The 18,027-nt window shown below is 37.2% G+C and overlaps 2 protein-coding genes across 2 annotated transcripts; both read left to right on the forward strand.

Annotated features, from left to right (window-relative positions):
- Positions 1 to 5,349: 5,349 nt before the first annotated feature.
- On the forward strand, positions 5,350 to 12,052 carry LOC103718776 (calmodulin calcium-dependent NAD kinase-like). Its single transcript, XM_008807737.5, has 9 exons — positions 5,350 to 5,573; positions 5,768 to 5,950; positions 6,418 to 6,641; positions 6,743 to 6,804; positions 7,744 to 7,968; positions 8,968 to 9,091; positions 10,638 to 10,969; positions 11,092 to 11,233; positions 11,508 to 12,052. Exons 1-9 carry the CDS (start codon positions 5,564 to 5,566, stop codon positions 11,745 to 11,747), a joined length of 1,542 nt encoding a protein of 513 aa, XP_008805959.1. The 5' UTR covers positions 5,350 to 5,563; the 3' UTR covers positions 11,748 to 12,052.
- A 1,203-nt stretch (positions 12,053 to 13,255) lies between these two features.
- On the forward strand, positions 13,256 to 16,734 carry LOC103718775 (small ribosomal subunit protein uS19). The gene is made up of 3 exons (XM_008807734.6): positions 13,256 to 14,288; positions 14,438 to 14,495; positions 16,309 to 16,734. Exons 1-3 carry the CDS (start codon positions 14,134 to 14,136, stop codon positions 16,555 to 16,557), a joined length of 462 nt encoding a protein of 153 aa, XP_008805956.2. The 5' UTR covers positions 13,256 to 14,133; the 3' UTR covers positions 16,558 to 16,734.
- The last annotated feature ends 1,293 nt before the right edge of the window (positions 16,735 to 18,027 follow it).

The raw sequence follows: 18,027 nt of genomic DNA on the forward strand, positions 1-18,027 counted from the left end.
AAATACGGCAACTGTGGCTATAACAAAGGCGGAAGAGAGAGTGGCAGCAATTAGGTGATTTGTGGTTCTAATACCATGTTAAAATATTTGCAGAAGAAGAGAAAAACAAGAGAAAAAGCGAAAAAAATGATTTTATTTCTTTGTTCTGTCACATTCGGTACATCTCAGGAGTTATATATACTCGTATATAAACTCAATACAAGAAAAATAATATAGACTGATATAAAATTATGTTAATTAAAAAAAACAATACTCGCTGATATAAGGTGCTATGTAATTCCTAAAATTACTCTAATAAGATCGTGCTAACAAAGAAAAATAATACTAATGATACATGATCACACTAACAAAAAAAAAATAATATGGATTAATACAAGTTATTATGCGATTTCTAAAATTATGCTCACACCTGGACCTATTAGCTGTCAACCTCAACATGAGCCTCTTAAATCCTATTCATGTTGTTTTGATTTGGATGTGGCACGAAGAACTCAGTGCGGCAAATTTGATTTTCGGATTATTCGGTCAATGGCAAGGCCTGTTTGGTCTGTCTGATCTGTTACGCGGTGGACAATATGGCATCAGCTATTTTGACCGAAAATTTTCCTTTCCAAATTAATGCTTAGATACAATTGTTTCATCCGATAATTTTAGAATCTCGTGATGTAGAATTCATAAAGTTATGAACATTAAAAAGAAACACCTGTAATATATATATATATATATATATATATATATATATATATATATATATATATATATATATATATATATATATATATATATATATATATATATGGATGAATCGAAAAAGATTGTATAAAAAAAAAAAACTTTTTGAGTTTGGCTACCAATCACCCATCCGATACCACCGAGGTGGTAGCACGGTTGGAACGGGGCCAAGATTCCACCGGAGTGGCCTAAATTCGAAATGCGCGGGTGTCGATTAAATGCAAAGATCGGATGCCTCCCGTCTGGTTTGCCCAGTAGAGACGTCATCTGGTCTGCCGGTACTGGAGTAACGTACTCACACGTGAAAGAAGGTGCCACGTTGGTGAGGCTCCCCACGGGTCGGAGAGGGTATGAGTGTATTGTCTATCCACATTGGACATTTTCTGGTGAAAGAAAAGCCCAGTGGGGACTGCTATACTGGTGGAGTTTATTCCGCGCCAATCACCCATCCGATCACCAAATATTGGGCTAATGCGGAAGTTGGGAATTGGTATGGTACACAGGCAGGTCAATCGTATCAGTCGGTCTCTATTTATCACTGGTTACCATTTTGGATCGGTGATCCGGAAGGCGACCTCTTGCGTTTACTTTTTCTTTGAGTTTATTCTCTGCAGATCAAGTTGGTCTACTTGATAAGTAAAGACCCATGATTGGTTTACCATGCGTATCCCATGATTAAAGTGCAGCACTAAAACAGTTGAGTTCAATGATTGCCAATTAATATATTTGGCTTCCCAAAATTATCCCATGTTTAAAGTGTGGCAGTAAACTACAAAGTTCGTTGATTACTAATTAATCACGCAAATGTGGTGGAAGACAGCTGGGCGAGTGGAAAGAAAAGAGGTCGCTCAAGTTTGATGCCAACTGGAACCTATAATTAATTTATAACCAGACTCGTAACTAATTTCTAGCAAATGTATGTAGATTTCTAACTTTTGATAGGAGATTTGAGAAAGTGTTTCTATATTCAAAACCTTATTTTGATATAACAACTCAGAACCTTACTCAAAAAGATTAGTCGGAAGGTATTATTTAATTTGTTGGGACTATATAAGTACCCAAGATCTATCCAATAAATAACCGATGTTACTTTCTTCGTTTAAATCCTGATGTCCTCATCAGGCTAAGATTCAAATTCATTTAAATCTAATCACAAGCATCACAATCGGTCTGTGGTCAGTCTCAATAAATCTGTGTTGCAGTGTCTCCTATTTCATATAGATTATGGGTCGGATCCGCTCTAATACTATTTATAAAAAATACAGAACCTCATCAAAAAAAGCTAATCGAAAAGTATTATTTAGATTTCTCACATTTTGAAGTGTGCATTTAAAACTCTGTTAAAAATACAGATCTCAAAGAATATGTAATAATGGCATTAATTTTATATATATATAAGAAAAATTTAAGAAGGCTCTAGCAAGGATAGATATCTTAGTTTCTATAGGAGGTTGTAAAAAAAATTGTTAGTAAATATATGAAAAAGTTTAGAATAACATCAAAAATAATCCTTGATCAATGAGGATTTATAAAGTCAACCACCAAGAATCGAGAAGAGTCTGGATGGTTAAAATCTATCCCTTGCTATCACTTCTAACTAGTTTGAGACGGTTTAGCGGCCCGTGTGAGGTCAATGTAGTGACCTGAAGGTTTCTTGTCCTGAAAAAACCTTCGGCGAGGGAGGCAGATGCCTCCAAGGCCAAGACAGCAAAGCAGAATTAACTCGTTGCTTGTAGCAACCGCCATCGAATTTGGACGGTGATGGAGGCCCGCATGCTTATGACGTGTCCTTCCGTGTACCGCACTCTCTGCTCGTCAGCCGATGTCATGTGGTTGCACGATCCCCAACAGCCCTTCAAACCCTTTTACGGTGGACGTGCTCTCACTATTTTTTTTTTTTTAAAATACAGCGGCAATTCACACAGCTTGAGTACATCCGCTGGAGTCAAAAAGAAATAGTCGACGCAAATGTGATACAAAGCAACCCAGCTGTACTATTTACGTTTCGTTCAACATAGATAGCTTGAAAAGCTGCAAGCCCTCCCATAATCTTATTTATATCTGCAAAAGTAGGTGTCTGCTCAGACGCATGCCTATCAATATTTTTTTGAATCCAATCGATCACCAAAGCTGCATTACCTTCAAGATGGATACAATCCGCCTCGAGAGCCAATCTGGCAAAAATAATGCTCTCTTATGCAGCTATCAACTCCGCATCACTTATGGACTCATTGAAGATGTACTGTCCTCCGGCTGCAATAAGCTTGCACTTATATTTCTGATCACAAAGCTCACTCTATCTCTGCCATCAGTGATATTGTCATCAAAATTAATCTTGAGAAGAGAGCTCTCAAAAAATCATAATGGACACAAGCTAAATAGACGCTCCAAATATCTCTGGCCGTCTCCAGCACCGATGCAGCAATAGTATCCATAGTCTCTCTTGCATGGAGTAAAGCCGTCTTAGGAACTTTTGTCACGTGCCGTTGAAGTAGAAAAGTAATTGAGAGTACGGCAACTCTCCTAGCCTTCTCCATCACGTGCCCGGCGTCTTGGGGTTTTTCATATTTTTTTGCCACCCAGGCGCTCGCCGTGAGGCTACGAGCTTGCTTGAGCATTTCATACCCACGTAAACAATTTTCTTTTAATAAATCTTGTCTTGCGTCCCATGGTTAATGGAAGCGTTTGCAGCTATTGCAGGAACTCTCCTTGAACTACTAAACACGTGGCTCTCCTTTTTTGCCTTTTTGAAAAAAAATCATATAAAAATTGGAGCAATTTTAGGTCTTGCATTTAAAATAACAATATTTCTTTTGTCAATACCTTGTGCATGTTCCAGGAGCATAAATTGGGTGCGGAGATTTCCAATGAAAACGACAAATGAAGGCACAAATGAGATTATCTAAGGATTTTTATGAGGGTAAACGATCTGCATTCCCATTATCCCAACAAGTCATTCCTTTTATTTATTTGTCAAGTTTTTTTTTTTTTTTTGCTGAAGCAAATGATTCATATAGTTCTAGTATGGACACATCCAAAAACATCAAAAAAATAGTAAATCACGAAATGTTACAGGTAACTCTCTCTTTCCAACCCATAGGGCACCTCCAGAGTAATTGGCCATATATAAGGTCATGCAGTCCGCGGCTCCATTAGCCTCTTTGCAAAGTGCTTGACTTGGAATGCCACACAGCCATTAATCATGGTCCGGATGTTTCGAAACAGAGGGTGGCACCCACCCACGCTGTTAGTGTCTTTCTAGATTTAGTCAATTACCATAGCCGAATCATCTTCATGCATAACTATTCTACCCCGCATGGCCCAGACCAGTCCATGCCGCCCTAAGCTCAGCTTCCGAGACCGTCCAACAACCACATGATGTTCCAGCCTTCTTCCAAGGCAAGCGATGGATTATATGCACATGAGTTATGATATTACCTTGTCCCATGGCAAAAGGGAATTCTACTTGATATGGTTAACATTTTAACTATATATATACATCTGGCTGCATAATTTTTATCTTGTTAGTGTGATTATACACATACGAAGTTAACATTAGAATTAATATGGGCAAATTCATCAATAATTTTCAAGCAAGCCAAATCTATTATTATCTATTGCTACATTTTATGCCACCGTAAAAAAGGATGATTGCTAAACCTGTAGGGACATTCTGGCCGGCTAAATTTATAACGAGATAAGCATACATTTTATAACGAGATGAGCATACATGTCACATCCTTGAAATCAACCATCACTCACTAAGACAAGATTTAAAGTAAGGGCAATGCTCTGGGCACATATTAATTAGTCGGAAAAGAAAAGGCTAGCAATCCAGCAAATGATGTGGCTCACTCAAATTGTGAACTAGGTAACCGATTTTCTTTTTTATCCCATACTCTTCTGGAACAATCTGAAGCGTCTTCCTGTTTGGTGCTGCTCTGGAACACCCAATAACAATCTCATGCATGCTTCCAGTGTACCGCATGCTGAAAAAAGCATCAACAAAAACAAAATACGATGATTCAAGTAAATTACCTTGAAATACAAATCAAAGAACCACGTATACCAATTTTTTAATTTTTATTCTTATTTATCTATATTAGGAGTAAAGTAGATCCGGATCTATTTTCGTATCGAAATCTATCTGAATAAGAATAAAAATTTAAGTAGTCGACTAATATAGATAAATAGATATGAATATAGATAAATAACTAATCGAGTTGTATTCGATTTCATTTATAATTTTATTTAATTTTAAAAAAATTAATGACCATATTAACATACTATTAATTTGATTAATCATCAACTTAATAATATTTTTAATTTTATGGTTATAAAATTTAGTTATCTGATTTATATTTTAATATTCAATTTATATTTATATCTATTTAAAATAAATATTCAGCCATAATTTTTTTTTTTTTTTTTGCTAAACAAGAGAAAGAAGGGGTGAGAAGAACCTCACCCAGATAGCAACTTTCACTGGGCCTCTATTTTGCTGGAGAATGTTCGATACGAGCAAGAGAAGTTTTTACTGGGGCCCCTTTCCGTTGGCAGACAACTTTTTATTCACACCCTCCCCACTTATAAAAAGCCCTACCAACGTGACCAGATGGCGACTCTATGATGCCCGTACGTTTCGAATATGAGTCATTTGGGTAGAATACTGTAGTACCACCTCGGTGGTGCCGCATCATTTTTCGTTTCTATATAAAGGAAGGCAGGCTTAGCCTTGGCGGTTCTATCATCTCACCTAAGCTCGGTATCTCGATCTTTCTTTTTGTCCCGCACCTTCAACACCAACAGGTGTACATTTCGATCTAAAATCATGCACAAAGGTAAGCACTCTCTCTCCTCTTTTTCTCATTTTGGTTGGAGGAATTTGCCCCTCACAACCCCCACCCCTTCTCTCTCTCATCTTCTTCAGATCTTATGTCCTCTCCCTTCCTCTCTCTTTTACGGGCTTCCTCTTCAAATTCTTCTTCTTCCCTTGCTGAAGAATCTCTTATCCAATCTCTATCGCTCTTTTTAGATGCAGTCATTAAATTTATCCTCCTCCACATTGTCGCGGTCTCCTCGGCCGCTGCAATTGCCGCCGCGGTGGGCTACCGCCGCAAGAAACGGCGATCGGCGAGAGACAGTCGGCTGATGCCGAGGCTTGTTTTGACGGACTCCGGCCGGATCGAGGAGCTCGAGGGTTTCTCCCACTACGTCGGTAATTATTACACTACCAGATCTCTGCCCATTAAGTCTCATCTTCTTTTTTTTTCCCCAAGTTTTTTTGGAACACAATTCGGCAATGGGCCTTTTTAAGGGTTGATTGGTAGAAAAAGCTCCGTTCCATGGACTTCATCCATATAATTTTCCCCAAACATTTTTTTCTTCTTCCCTTTCCTCTCCCCCCTCTTCTCTTGGATGGGGTAGTTGGCGTCTTTTTTCTCTCTTTTTTAATTTAATCTTCCATGATGACGAGTGGTCCCACTCCTTAGTTTAGAAATCATAATTGGGAACTGTTCTTGCACCAGCATTGAGTTCCAAAAAAGTACATTTACTTCTATGTTTTTGCATGACAGTCGTACACTAATGGCGATATTTGCTTCAGATTTTAAATGCTGTGTTTTGAGGAGAAAACAACAATTTTTTTTTTCCAGTTCTAATGGTGATCTGATGATGTTTTGGCAGCCAGGCAGCTGGGTTTCAGGGACGTAAATGAATGTCCCCAGATGTGCAAATTAGCGTATAATTACCTGAGGAAAACCAAAGGTTGTGAAGACAACATATTTGCCTTCTTTGCCAGCGACCCAAATCCTGAAGCTGGGTATGTGAAGTTCATAGAGGAAATGGACAAGTGTATACTAGGCTATTTTGCATTTCACTGGGATCATGCCACTCTTATGATTACTAAGGTAAGACCAGATCAATCAACAAAAAGTTACCCCTTTTTTAATTTTGTTTCATCTATATTTTGATGTATTATTATCTGCTGGCTATTTAATTATTTCTATAGGTTTTGGCTGCTGATGGTGAACCCAAAAGAAAGCTCAAAGACTTGGTCATGGAGGCTACAAGGTGGGCACTGCTATGTTCCCTGTATATCAATAGATGATATAAACACAGGGAAACAATTGAGAATCAGTAAAGTTACCAACCAATTGTGACCTTAGAAATCATTATTTGTCTAATAGTAAGTACTGGGAGCTATATCCTAGGTCGGTACTGACTCTTCTAGTTTTCTAATTATTTCTTGCACTATATTAATCTAAATATGGATGCTTGAAGAGTTCACCCCAAAGACTCAAGAATATATCATCCAAGACTTGAAGTCATCTAAATAGCAAGATATGACTCTTAGGACAGTGCCACAATTTATATTATTCTTCCTACTAAAGCTGACAAAGGGATGATGAATTCCAATTCTTAGTCATATGGATATAAATTAATAGAAAGGCTTTGAAGACGGCAAAGAAAGATTCCATTAAATTAAAAGTTTTATCGTTATGCTCAGCTGGCACATTTGACTTTCATTACATATATTATTGCAGCTGATAAATAATTTAGTGCTAAAAGATGCCTAATATGTAACTGATAAATTTTGTACTCTTATGATTACTTGCACTAGCCAATAATGGGTCATGGCTTTTAAACTTTTGAGAATGCGGTGGTTGGAGATTTAATATTTGAATTTACAACTTCAATGGACAAAGTTTAAGAAACTTAATTAAATTTTGCTAAAAAGTAATAGAAATAGATTTGAATTTGTTTTGAATTCTTTGAACATTATAATTTGTCTATACTGCAATCATAAAACTTGGAACATGCTGCTGACACCACTTGCTGTGATTCTAATAAGTAATTGGGCATACCCAATAGATGTGGATCATGAATGTTGCAAATTTTTCATTAATGATGTGCCTAGTTTACTACCGATCAATAAGCAAATTCAAGAAATTGGCTCAATGACATGAAACATGAGTCGGTTTAGCATTGGTTTTGTTCATTGGGACATAGGAAACAGAGGTTTGAGAGGGTGACAAGAGACCTAAAGGTGGCAAGGGTGTTCTCTACATTGGTGGAGGAGATGAAAGCCATCGGGATCGCACCGCACGATGATTCCCGGTGCACGGACGTGATGGTCCCTGCAGCCCACTGCGACCGGAGCCCCGTTCTACTTCTGATGGGCGGCGGCATGGGAGCTGGCAAGAGCACTGTGCTTAATGACATACTTGCTCAGGAGTAAGTCCCTATTTGTTCCTTCCTCACTTTCCTCTAGTCTTGTTACTGTTAGATTAATTGTTGAATGATAAGTTGTCGATTTTGTCATTATCATGATTGCAATGCACTGAAATGGGCTGGAGCTGATTGTAGGTAAGTCGCCAGTTCTTCCTGCTCTCCTTTTTGACATCCTTTTTGCTTTTAGAGGACGTTCAGCCGTGTCTTGCGCTAGTTTCACTAATTGTCGCTTCCGAAAGGATTCCAACCGGCTCCCATTCAAGAAAGCTATGCAAGGAAATCAAGGGAAAGGGATGGTTGTGCTCACAATTAGAGTGGAAACTTATGTCGTGTGCCAACAATAAGCAAAGCTTTTGCATTTCTTAAAAGGAAGCAAGTGCGGCCAAGCTAGCTTCCATCATGCGACGAATTTGAGCTCCGATTTAACTTTTTGGACACGTTTGGTTCATGAAAAAAAAAAAATTTCGGACATATAATGCTTGAAAAAATAGTTTTCGTATAATTGATTAACTATAAAAAAAGTAGTACATTTTAGAATAGCTAATATTTAGTTGAGTATTTATTTCGTATAATTGATTAACTATAAAAAAAGTAGTACATTTTAGAATAGCTAATATTTAGTTGAGTATTTATTTTTCTGAGAAAGTTACGTAGAATATCTGTTATCTAATATTTGCTTGGGCATCTATTTTTTTGAGAAAATTACATAGAATATATGTTATGAAGCATCTTATCTCATGGCGGCATATTTTATATATATATATATATATTAATTCTCAGCCGGTGAAATTGGACTTTTCTATATTATACGTGTATTTTTTTCCATAAAATATAAAAATTTTATTTTTATGAAAAACTATTTTTTTAGATAACTTTAATCAAATATAAGAATTTTTTTTCTCGCAAACCGATCGAACCATGTACAAATAAATCCTTATAATCAATAAGATTCTTAATTTTTTTTGAGTAATTAAGGCAGTTGTACGTTTATTTTGGTTGCAGTGTGTTTTGGTCGAAGGCGAACGCGGTGAGGGTGGAAGCGGACGCGTTCAAAGAGACAGATGTCATCTACCGAGCCATCAGCTCCCGAGGACACCACAACGACATGCTCCAAACGGCCGAGCTGGTATACATTAAGACTTGCTTCGTCCTCCTCCACTTGCGTCTCCTCGGAGACATCCGATAAAACTTATTCCTTCACTCGCTATTCCCTTACGCAAATCCTACTCCCGGACCCCTATTCTAGATATCAAAGCCATTTCAAGTGGATCCCTGAGGATAAGACGGTAACGTTCTCCCTCGTCGGTATTCCCCTACTTCTGTAAATGGTGCGTGGTAGGACAAGTTTGATGAAAGCTTTTCCGCAAGAATGAAAAATAGTTAATTAAGGACCTAAGCTAGGAATAAAAAAATCCAGATACTGTGGTTAAATCTTAGAATATTATGCTAATATCCTCGATAGATATTGATGAATAAGCTTTCTTTGACATTTTTTTCTAAAAAATGTCGTGTAATATAATTAATGTAATATAGCATATAATATAATATACTGGTATTATATTGTCATTTTGGAGCTCAAATTCAAACCTAAGTAGTGGCTAAAAGCTGCTATAAATTCTCAGAAAAGCATATCATACCTCATAGTTATCAATTATGAATTACCCATTTTTTAATGGCAAAGTATATGTAAATTTATATAATGCAAAAGAAAAGATTGACTTTGTCTCTCATTTACTCTCTCCCTCTCTCTACTATTCCTCATGGGGTGGAGAAAGGGATAATTGCGAGAGATCTCCATTCAGCCTAAAATATTTTGATTTTAATTTTATAGATATAAGGCTTGTGATTAAATATAAAAATAATTATTATACTAAAAAAATAAAGATAACAAATTCAAATTGGACTTTGCCCAATTCTTCTCTCTCTCTCTCTCTCACACTCACACACAAAAAAAAAATTGCTGAACCATAAAATGTATGATCATGTCGTAAACTATGGGATATAATTTGGGTCATTTGGTCCAATTGTCAAGAACTTTACTGGTTTAATAGCCTGACACCTTCAATAATCATTAATTTTCAATCCTTTTTAATATTAAAAAATTAGTTAAATTATCTTACATCCAAAATCTTTCGCAAAATCGTGCATCTGTTTGTTTTTATTCCCTTGTGTGGGCATACACATTGGTGATTGCAGATAGCCATATTAGATCAAAATCAAAAACAATAAATTCTGTTAACATTTAGGGCTATAATCCTTTTACAGCATATTAGGCGATTCGAGTACAAGTTTTCTGCCTTTGTTTTTCTGAAATATGGCTTGGAAAATGGCAGGGCAGCAGACTGAGTAGATTCAAAATAATTTGAATTTGTTTAGCCCATGAAAACAAAACCTTTTAGCACCATGGGTCTGAATTCTGAAGCCTTCTTAAAATAAGCACTGAGTAAACATCCAGCAGCCATGAACCCTAACCATTACATTCCAATATACGAAACTACATTGTGGGGTGCTACGTCGGATATTCCTTTTATTTTTAACATATTTTATTTTTTAATTCACACAAATGTATTTTTTCTAGATTAGTATGAATAAATTCTGATATTATCGAAAAAGGAAAAAAATAAGCATTACATTCCAAACAAAAACCAGGCTGATATGAAAGGCTGCAACAGGTGCACCAATCTTCGACGGACGCTGCCTCCTCCCTCCTTGTGACCGCACTCAACGAGGGCCGGGATGTGATCATGGATGGCACGCTCTCATGGGAGCCATTTGTCGAGCAAACGATTGCCATGGCTAGAGCCGTCCACCGCCAGCGCTACCGAATGGGGGTCGGCTACAAGGTCGCCGAAGATGGGGCCATCACTGAGAATTACTGGGAACCAGTCGATGATGACGACGGCAATAACCATGACAGCAGTCAGCCCAGCAAGATGAAGCCTTACCGGATCGAGCTGATCGGAGTTGTTTGTGATGCCTATCTTGCAGTAGTGAGAGGTATCAGGTAAAATTCTTACTACAAAAAGAAGCCAGCCCAAGCTCAGCCCATAACCCTATAGCATCATTGTTAGATCCACTCATTCTCTTGTGGTTGCTTGGCCAACCTTGGTTGTGGAATAATGATAGGAGAGCGATAATGACAAACAGAGCCGTGAGGGTGAAGTCCCAATTGAAGTCCCACCAGAGATTTGCAGACGCCTTCCAAAGATACTGCGAGCTTGTAGACAACGCCAAGCTCTACAGCACCAACACTTTGGGGACCCCCAAGGTCTGCTCTCCTCTTCCATGATTTTCCTTGTGTCAAACCAGCAACTGTGAATGATCCTGGAAGTTGGCCTCTAGACTCCAAAAACTCCAACTATTAGCTCGAGCATGCATCTGAAGACTGAAATGGAAGCAAGATAAGATCTAAATTGCTCGAAAGATAGTTAGCTAGCTTACAAGGATTTGAACTCGCAACCTCTAGTAATTACAATGTGATACCATGTTATGCCTATCGGTCTTGAGATGTCGATTTAAGTTTCATTGTGTTGTTGTTGCAGCTAATAGCGAGGAAAGATGTGGACACAGACTTGCTGGTGAACCATCGAGAATTCGGGTGCGTGGAGAAGGTGAGCAAATTGAATGCGGAAGCTACCTCGATCTACGAGCTCTATCCTTGTGGGGACACTACCTGCGGATCTCGCTCCATTTGGGATGACATAGTGATGTCGCCATCGAGGGAACTGATCCAGCGAGAACTAAAAGCAGCAGTTCAGATGATCGAGAACCACACCTCGTGACCTGGTCGCCGTGAAGACCCTCACCAGGTCCTGGTTGGTGTCATGTTGTCTCATTTGCCGAGTGTATTTATGTCCTTTATTTACGGATTTACTTAATGGTTCTTTAAGTTTATCCACCTTTTCACAAGTCCTAAGGCATTCCAAAGTCATTGTTGAACGTTAAGGGGGCGTTTGGTAACCCCAACAGGATCACCACGGTGATCTAAGATCTCCGGTGATCCGAATGCTAGGATGATTTGATCCCCAGTGATCTAAGATCAATGTGTTTAGTAGGCCATGGTCCAGTGATTAAAAATTTTCGAATATTCATAAGTAACTTGTTTGGTATGGTACGGGGATCCAAGATCACCGACCACATAATATTATAAATATCTCTGATATATCTTAGATGGATTTTTTATGTGTTTTTAATTCTCATGATCAAAAATGTAAGTCAATATGCTAATTCCTATAATAGCTCCATAATTTTGTCACATATTCTACTTTTAGTAGCCCTTATCATATATTTATTAATCATATAAAATATATTATAATAAATTATTAATATATTTATCAATATATTAATTATTAATATATTCTATAAAAATATATTTATTACTCCTATAAATTATTAATATTGTAAAAATATGTTATTTTTAATTATAGAATTAATATTTTTATTTATACTTATAATAGATTTTTTGTACTAATAATTATTTTGATTAAAAAATAAGGTAAATAGGAGTAATATATTAAATATTTTCATTATATAAATATAAAATATAATAATATATTTCTACTATAATTTAAAATTATCCTTCAATAATAATATGATAATAATATGATTAATAATATATTATAATATAATATATATCATTAATATAATATATAATATCAACATAATATTTTATATATATATAACATTGACATAATATATTGATAGTATTTTGATATATCAATTTTTCTACTAAATTGAGAGGTATTTTTGTCTTTTAACTTTCAACCCAAGATCACTGTCCTAGGGTGATCTTGGATTTCCGACCTCAAGGATGAATATCTCATCACCTCTACCTACATCACCCTTAATCCTGGGAGGATCACCTCATACCAAACGCTCCCTAAGGGGACATTGCAAGCTAAACAGCTGAGCATGGCGATGGGTTCGATGATCAGCTAAAAATGGGCTTGGACGATATCTGGTGTAAGCAATTGACAACTTTAACATGGACTTGTTTGAACATGTTGATCATCATTTTTTGTCAGTCCCATCCAAAATAATAATAATAATAATAATAATAATAATAATAAATAAAATTTTAATAATAAAGTTTACCGTCTCAGTACCGAACTTTATACTAGTGCCACACTTGCATAGTATCGGTACGGTACGGTATGAAAATTTTTTAGCATACCGAGTATCGGTCAGTACATCCGTACCATCATTTGGTACATCACCTACACCGGATAACAGTACGGTATGCTCCGTACTGCCTAGTTTGCCTAGTTTAGACTGGTACGATCTAATAGGATATACTATCATGAATCTCATCCATCCATAAAAGTATATTTATTATTTTACAATATTTTTGTTGCCACGGATCTCGGGATGCTAATGTTGACCGCCCCGATGGATCTACGAGCTAAAAAAAAAAAAAGTTAAGGACTCATCAGATTGGCTCCAATCAGCCCGCCGAAATCAAGTGGTGAGAATGAAAAAAAAGAAGAAAAATAGAGAGACAATCTCCCCCATCTAAGATATATGTTCAATTTTTAAAAATAAGATTTCAAGCAAGATATTTGTTCGAGTTTTAAAAATATGACTTCAAGCAATATGTTGAGCAAATAAAATTTTAATTTTGTCCCATTATGCTTTGTTGTTTCCTATTAATGGTGGAACAAATCAGGAGGACTAGTCAAATATCACCGGCCATTTATGCTATTACGAGTCCAGGAGACGGTCTCTTACTTTGGAGACATCAAAAGTACTTTGTCTAAACCAAATACTAGCGCATGGTCTTCTTGCCCATTGATAAGTTTGTCATCTAATATACCAGCTTTCACAAAATTATTCTTCTACGTGATTACATTAACCTTTCACAAAATTAACGGTCAACTAGCTCAAATCAGCTAAACGAGGCCGAAGTGGTGCAACCTTCTCTCCTGTCACGTGCATATCACGTGCTGAGACACAAGTCCGTATAAAGCTATCAGATTGCCGGGAAGGAAGGGGGGGGGGAAAAGCCCCAGAAACCCCGCATCAGCGCTCGCTTCTCCCTTCTTCGACCCAATCTCAGCGATGGCGAGCCTCCTCTCCTCTCCTCTACTTTCATCTCGTCTTTAACGAATCCATGCCTGAGTTGATCTCGTGGAAGGCCTCTCTCTCGCTACTTTTCTTCTTCTGGGATGAATGCAGGCGGATCCTGAGGTGGAGGTGCCGGCGGGGGGGCAGCCGAAGAAGAGGACGTTCAGGAAGTTCAGCTACAGGGGGATCGATCTCGATGCCCTCCTCAACATGTCCACCGACGAGCTCGTCAAGCTCTTCCACGCTCGCGCTCGCAGGAGGCAAGCCCCCCTTTTCCCCATTCCCCCTTATCTTCCGCCGGATCTAGTTTTCCTCCATGGGCATTGTCTCCCTCTTTTGTTTTAATGCAATCAAATCATTTGTATGTTTAATTTATTTCACGAATGATTGAATGAATTCATTCGATCAGGTTCCAGCGGGGCCTGAAGCGGAAGCCGATGGCTCTGATCAAGAAACTGCGCAAGGCGGTAAGATCATCCAAATCCTGTTTTGTATCTATTTCCTATGTGCCTTACGCACTGTTGGATATCCATATTAGATCTGGTATCTCTTACGTATTCAGTTGTCATATTATGTTATTTGTTGTATGCAAGGTAGGCCGTACCAGTCCAAACCGAACGGTACAGACCGTACTATATAAATTTATTATTAGTACAGATGGTGCACCGACACTCGGTATACTTCAAAAAATATCGGACTGTACTGTACTGCTAGTGTGGCACTGGTACAGGTCTGATATCAAGATGGCAAACCTTAATTGTATGAGCCAAGCTTCTATGTTTAAAGCAGCAATTTTTTCATCTTGCAAGTCTTTGATAAAGTGCAAGTGTTGGGGTGGTTTTCTATTCTTTCAGTGGATAGATTTTTCTTGTCGGGGGTTTTAGAGATGAGGGGAGAGAGAATGTGGTTAGTTGAATAGATTGGGCCTTATGAATAGTGGATCATGATATTTGAGCTCTGATTTGTGAAATCTAAGCTGCTAAAATCCTACAAGGGGGCTCTTAAGTACACTTCATAATTTCTCTTCTATAGATTATGTTGATAGATCATTTGTGTGTGCAGATTTCGAGGGAAAGATGACTGAGTGTTAGGAGAAAATATTGCAATTTTCATTAAATATATGATTTTTAATTTTCCTTCTCATATGTTTAGATTGTTATATGTGTATTGTCATCAAACAATTGATCAATATAATACATTCCAAAATATTGCCAAAAAAACTGTCAATTTTTCTTATTTAATTTTTTTTATAGTGTAAATTTACAAAGCCACATAATTGAAACTTTATGGTCGAAGATCCGAAATAATATAGTTCACTATAAAAGTATGTCTACTTTATTATGTTTTGACGTGGTTTGCCAACACCACTGTTGAACCCTATGTTACGTATAGTCACCGAATATCAACCAGAAAGACCTTCTCCAGTAGGTTTGCAGTCAGCTTGATATACCAGGCTATGATCACTGAAGGTTGAGAATGCTCATGGATTTGAGAGCTACATTTCGCGATTCTCCAGGATTTTCGAGTCTACACTGAGTTGGAGGATGGTGAATTTCTAGAGGATGGTCCATCAGTTATCTCCAGGATGCTTTATGAAAAAGCTTCGACTCTTGACGGTTAAAGTTATACCAAATGATGTAGTACGATCTTCTGAAAGTTTAGTGCACTCTTTTGAACATTGATGGTATGGTCACTCATTGGTAGAATGCTAGTTTACTTAATTTGTTTCATGAGGAAAATATGAGCTGACAGTATTTTTTATTGTTTAAGCATATAATCAACCTTATTACCTCTTGTTCTCATTCTTCAAAGCATATCTTTGAATACCATGATTACTTTTTTAATCATACTTGTTGCTTGTGTTGTTTCTTTTCATTCCTTAATGAGAGCAGGTTGGGCTTAGCTCAACTCTTTTCCTGAGGAGGGAGAAAAAGGAAAAATAGCTCATGCTAACTTATTTCTGGAGTTTCCATGGTATTTGGACTTTATAGAGTTTATATATAATATCTTACCACCAAGCGCTTGCTCCGGCGATATCACCCCTTGCACTTTGGCAAGGGGGTGGGATTTGATTCCGGTTGGCATCAACCCTTGAGGGGCCGATGGGGTTAGCGTAGGAGGTGGGGATTAGCCCTCCTATTCCCAATAAAAATAAAAAAATAAAAAGCGGTATCTTGATCAGCCTGATATTTTGGATTTTTTTTTCTAATAAGTTGATAGACACCATTACATGTGGAAAACTGATCCTCATTACGCCCGTGTTATCAATTATCCATGCAGAAAAAGGAGGCCCCTCTGGGCGAGAAGCCTGAACCAGTGAGGACTCACCTCCGCAACATGATTATAGTGCCTGAGATGATAGGGAGCATTATTGGCGTATACAATGGCAAGATCTTCAACCAGGTTGAAATCAAACCTGAAATGATAGGTCACTACCTCGCAGAGTTCTCCATCAGCTACAAGCCTGTCAAACATGGTAGGCCTGGTATTGGTGCCACCCACTCTTCAAGGTTCATTCCACTCAAGTAATGAGTTTTGTGCTGTCAAAATTTATGCTTTTGAGCTCCCTTAGTGGTTATATTTTGATGGAACCCTCTTTTCCCAATTAATGGAATTTTGACCTGGTTGAATTATTTGATCTGGATAATTAAACTATATTCCAATGACAATTTCATTTTGATATCCTTGTTGATATTAGTTTGATCTCACTGATTGCAAGTTAGCTTTTAACTTCCAGCACATTCTGTACTATCTGTTGTTTTGCTTGTTCATAATGGCCAATCAAAGCGATTAATTCCCAGAGCTGGTAATTACCCCAAAGCTGATTCATGGAGGTATTTTACTATCATTCTCTGCGAGAAGCGTGTCTGACGTGTGTAGACCTAAATCCTGTTTGTTACATCATTTCAAGTATTTTTCTAAACTGATCATTTTGGCAGAGAACACTAATTTATGGATGCTAAAAACATTAATACTTGAGAGGCTTGGACTCGTTGTAAAAATTATATTGCCTTGATATAGCTAACCAGTCATTGTTATTATGTGGTGACATAAATATCTGCTTAAGATAGATGCGGTGAGTATTTTCTGTGCGTTAGCATTCTAATTTTTGTTTTAAAGCACGATTCTATCTTCCAAATGTGTGCATTCAACATACCACAGGGCACACAATATGTTTCATATGCATTGGCCTTTTCGTTCGTTTCGTGGTCGGACGGTTGGTAGGAAAAAGATTGGGAGCAATTTCAATGTGGCCCGGCCTGAAGCTGCCTGGTGATTACTAGGCTCGGTCGCGGTCTGTGAACAATGAAAAAATAAGAAATTGTCTCACGTTTGGTTGAAGTTTTGAGATAAAATATGAGAAAGTAGTTTTTTTATGAAAACCACATTTATAAATATATATATATATATATATATATATATATATATATATATATATATATATATGGAATATGGGAAGCCTAATTCTCCCCTCATGTGAATTAGAATGTTTTTTTCAAAAATGCTTTTAAGTTTTTAGATTGAATAGAATAAGATTTTTTATTAAAAATATAATAAGTATTTTATATAATTTTTTTTTAAAAAAAAAAGTAGATGCTCAACCAATCATAAATTATTTTGGAATGTGCTACTTTTATGGTCAATCAAACATACAAAAACTGTTTTCTTATATAGGTATTAATTTTTTAGAAAAAATATTTCAAAATTTTTTTTCATTGAACCAAACAAGCTTGGTAGTAGGACAAATTAGCCTCACTAGTTGGGCAACCCAAATTTTACTCTTGGCGCAAAATAAATAAAAGAAGAGATGTCTATACCACAAAACATTGATAAATCTCCTTTTAGTTGGAGCTTCATATCCTGGGTTTCCCGGGATTGTGCATTCGGCAGCCTCTCCCAATCGCACCAAACTCTCCCTCTCTCGACCTACACGCCTTCTTCATCCAGAGCGAGATATCCAACGGATAATTGTATGTTCGCATCGAAAGAGGACCAACC

The sequence above is a fragment of the Phoenix dactylifera genome, chromosome 1 (genome assembly GCF_051530095.1).
Source record: "Phoenix dactylifera cultivar Ajwa chromosome 1, Ajwa_hap1_PhDact_Kaust_v1.1, whole genome shotgun sequence".
Taxonomy (NCBI): Eukaryota; Viridiplantae; Streptophyta; class Magnoliopsida; order Arecales; family Arecaceae; genus Phoenix; species Phoenix dactylifera.

Coding starts and splice junctions, on each gene's coding strand:
- LOC103718776 (XM_008807737.5), top strand. Junction 6,642..6,742: donor CCACTCTTATGATTACTAAG/GTAAGACCAGAT, acceptor TTATTTCTATAG/GTTTTGGCTGCTGATGGTGA. Junction 10,970..11,091: donor GCAGTAGTGAGAGGTATCAG/GTAAAATTCTTA, acceptor GAATAATGATAG/GAGAGCGATAATGACAAACA.
- LOC103718775 (XM_008807734.6), top strand. CDS start 14,134: ATGCAGGCGGATCCTGAGGTGGAGGTGCCGGCGGGGGGGCAGCCGAAG. Junction 14,289..14,437: donor CACGCTCGCGCTCGCAGGAG/GCAAGCCCCCCT, acceptor TCATTCGATCAG/GTTCCAGCGGGGCCTGAAGC. Junction 14,496..16,308: donor TCAAGAAACTGCGCAAGGCG/GTAAGATCATCC, acceptor TTATCCATGCAG/AAAAAGGAGGCCCCTCTGGG.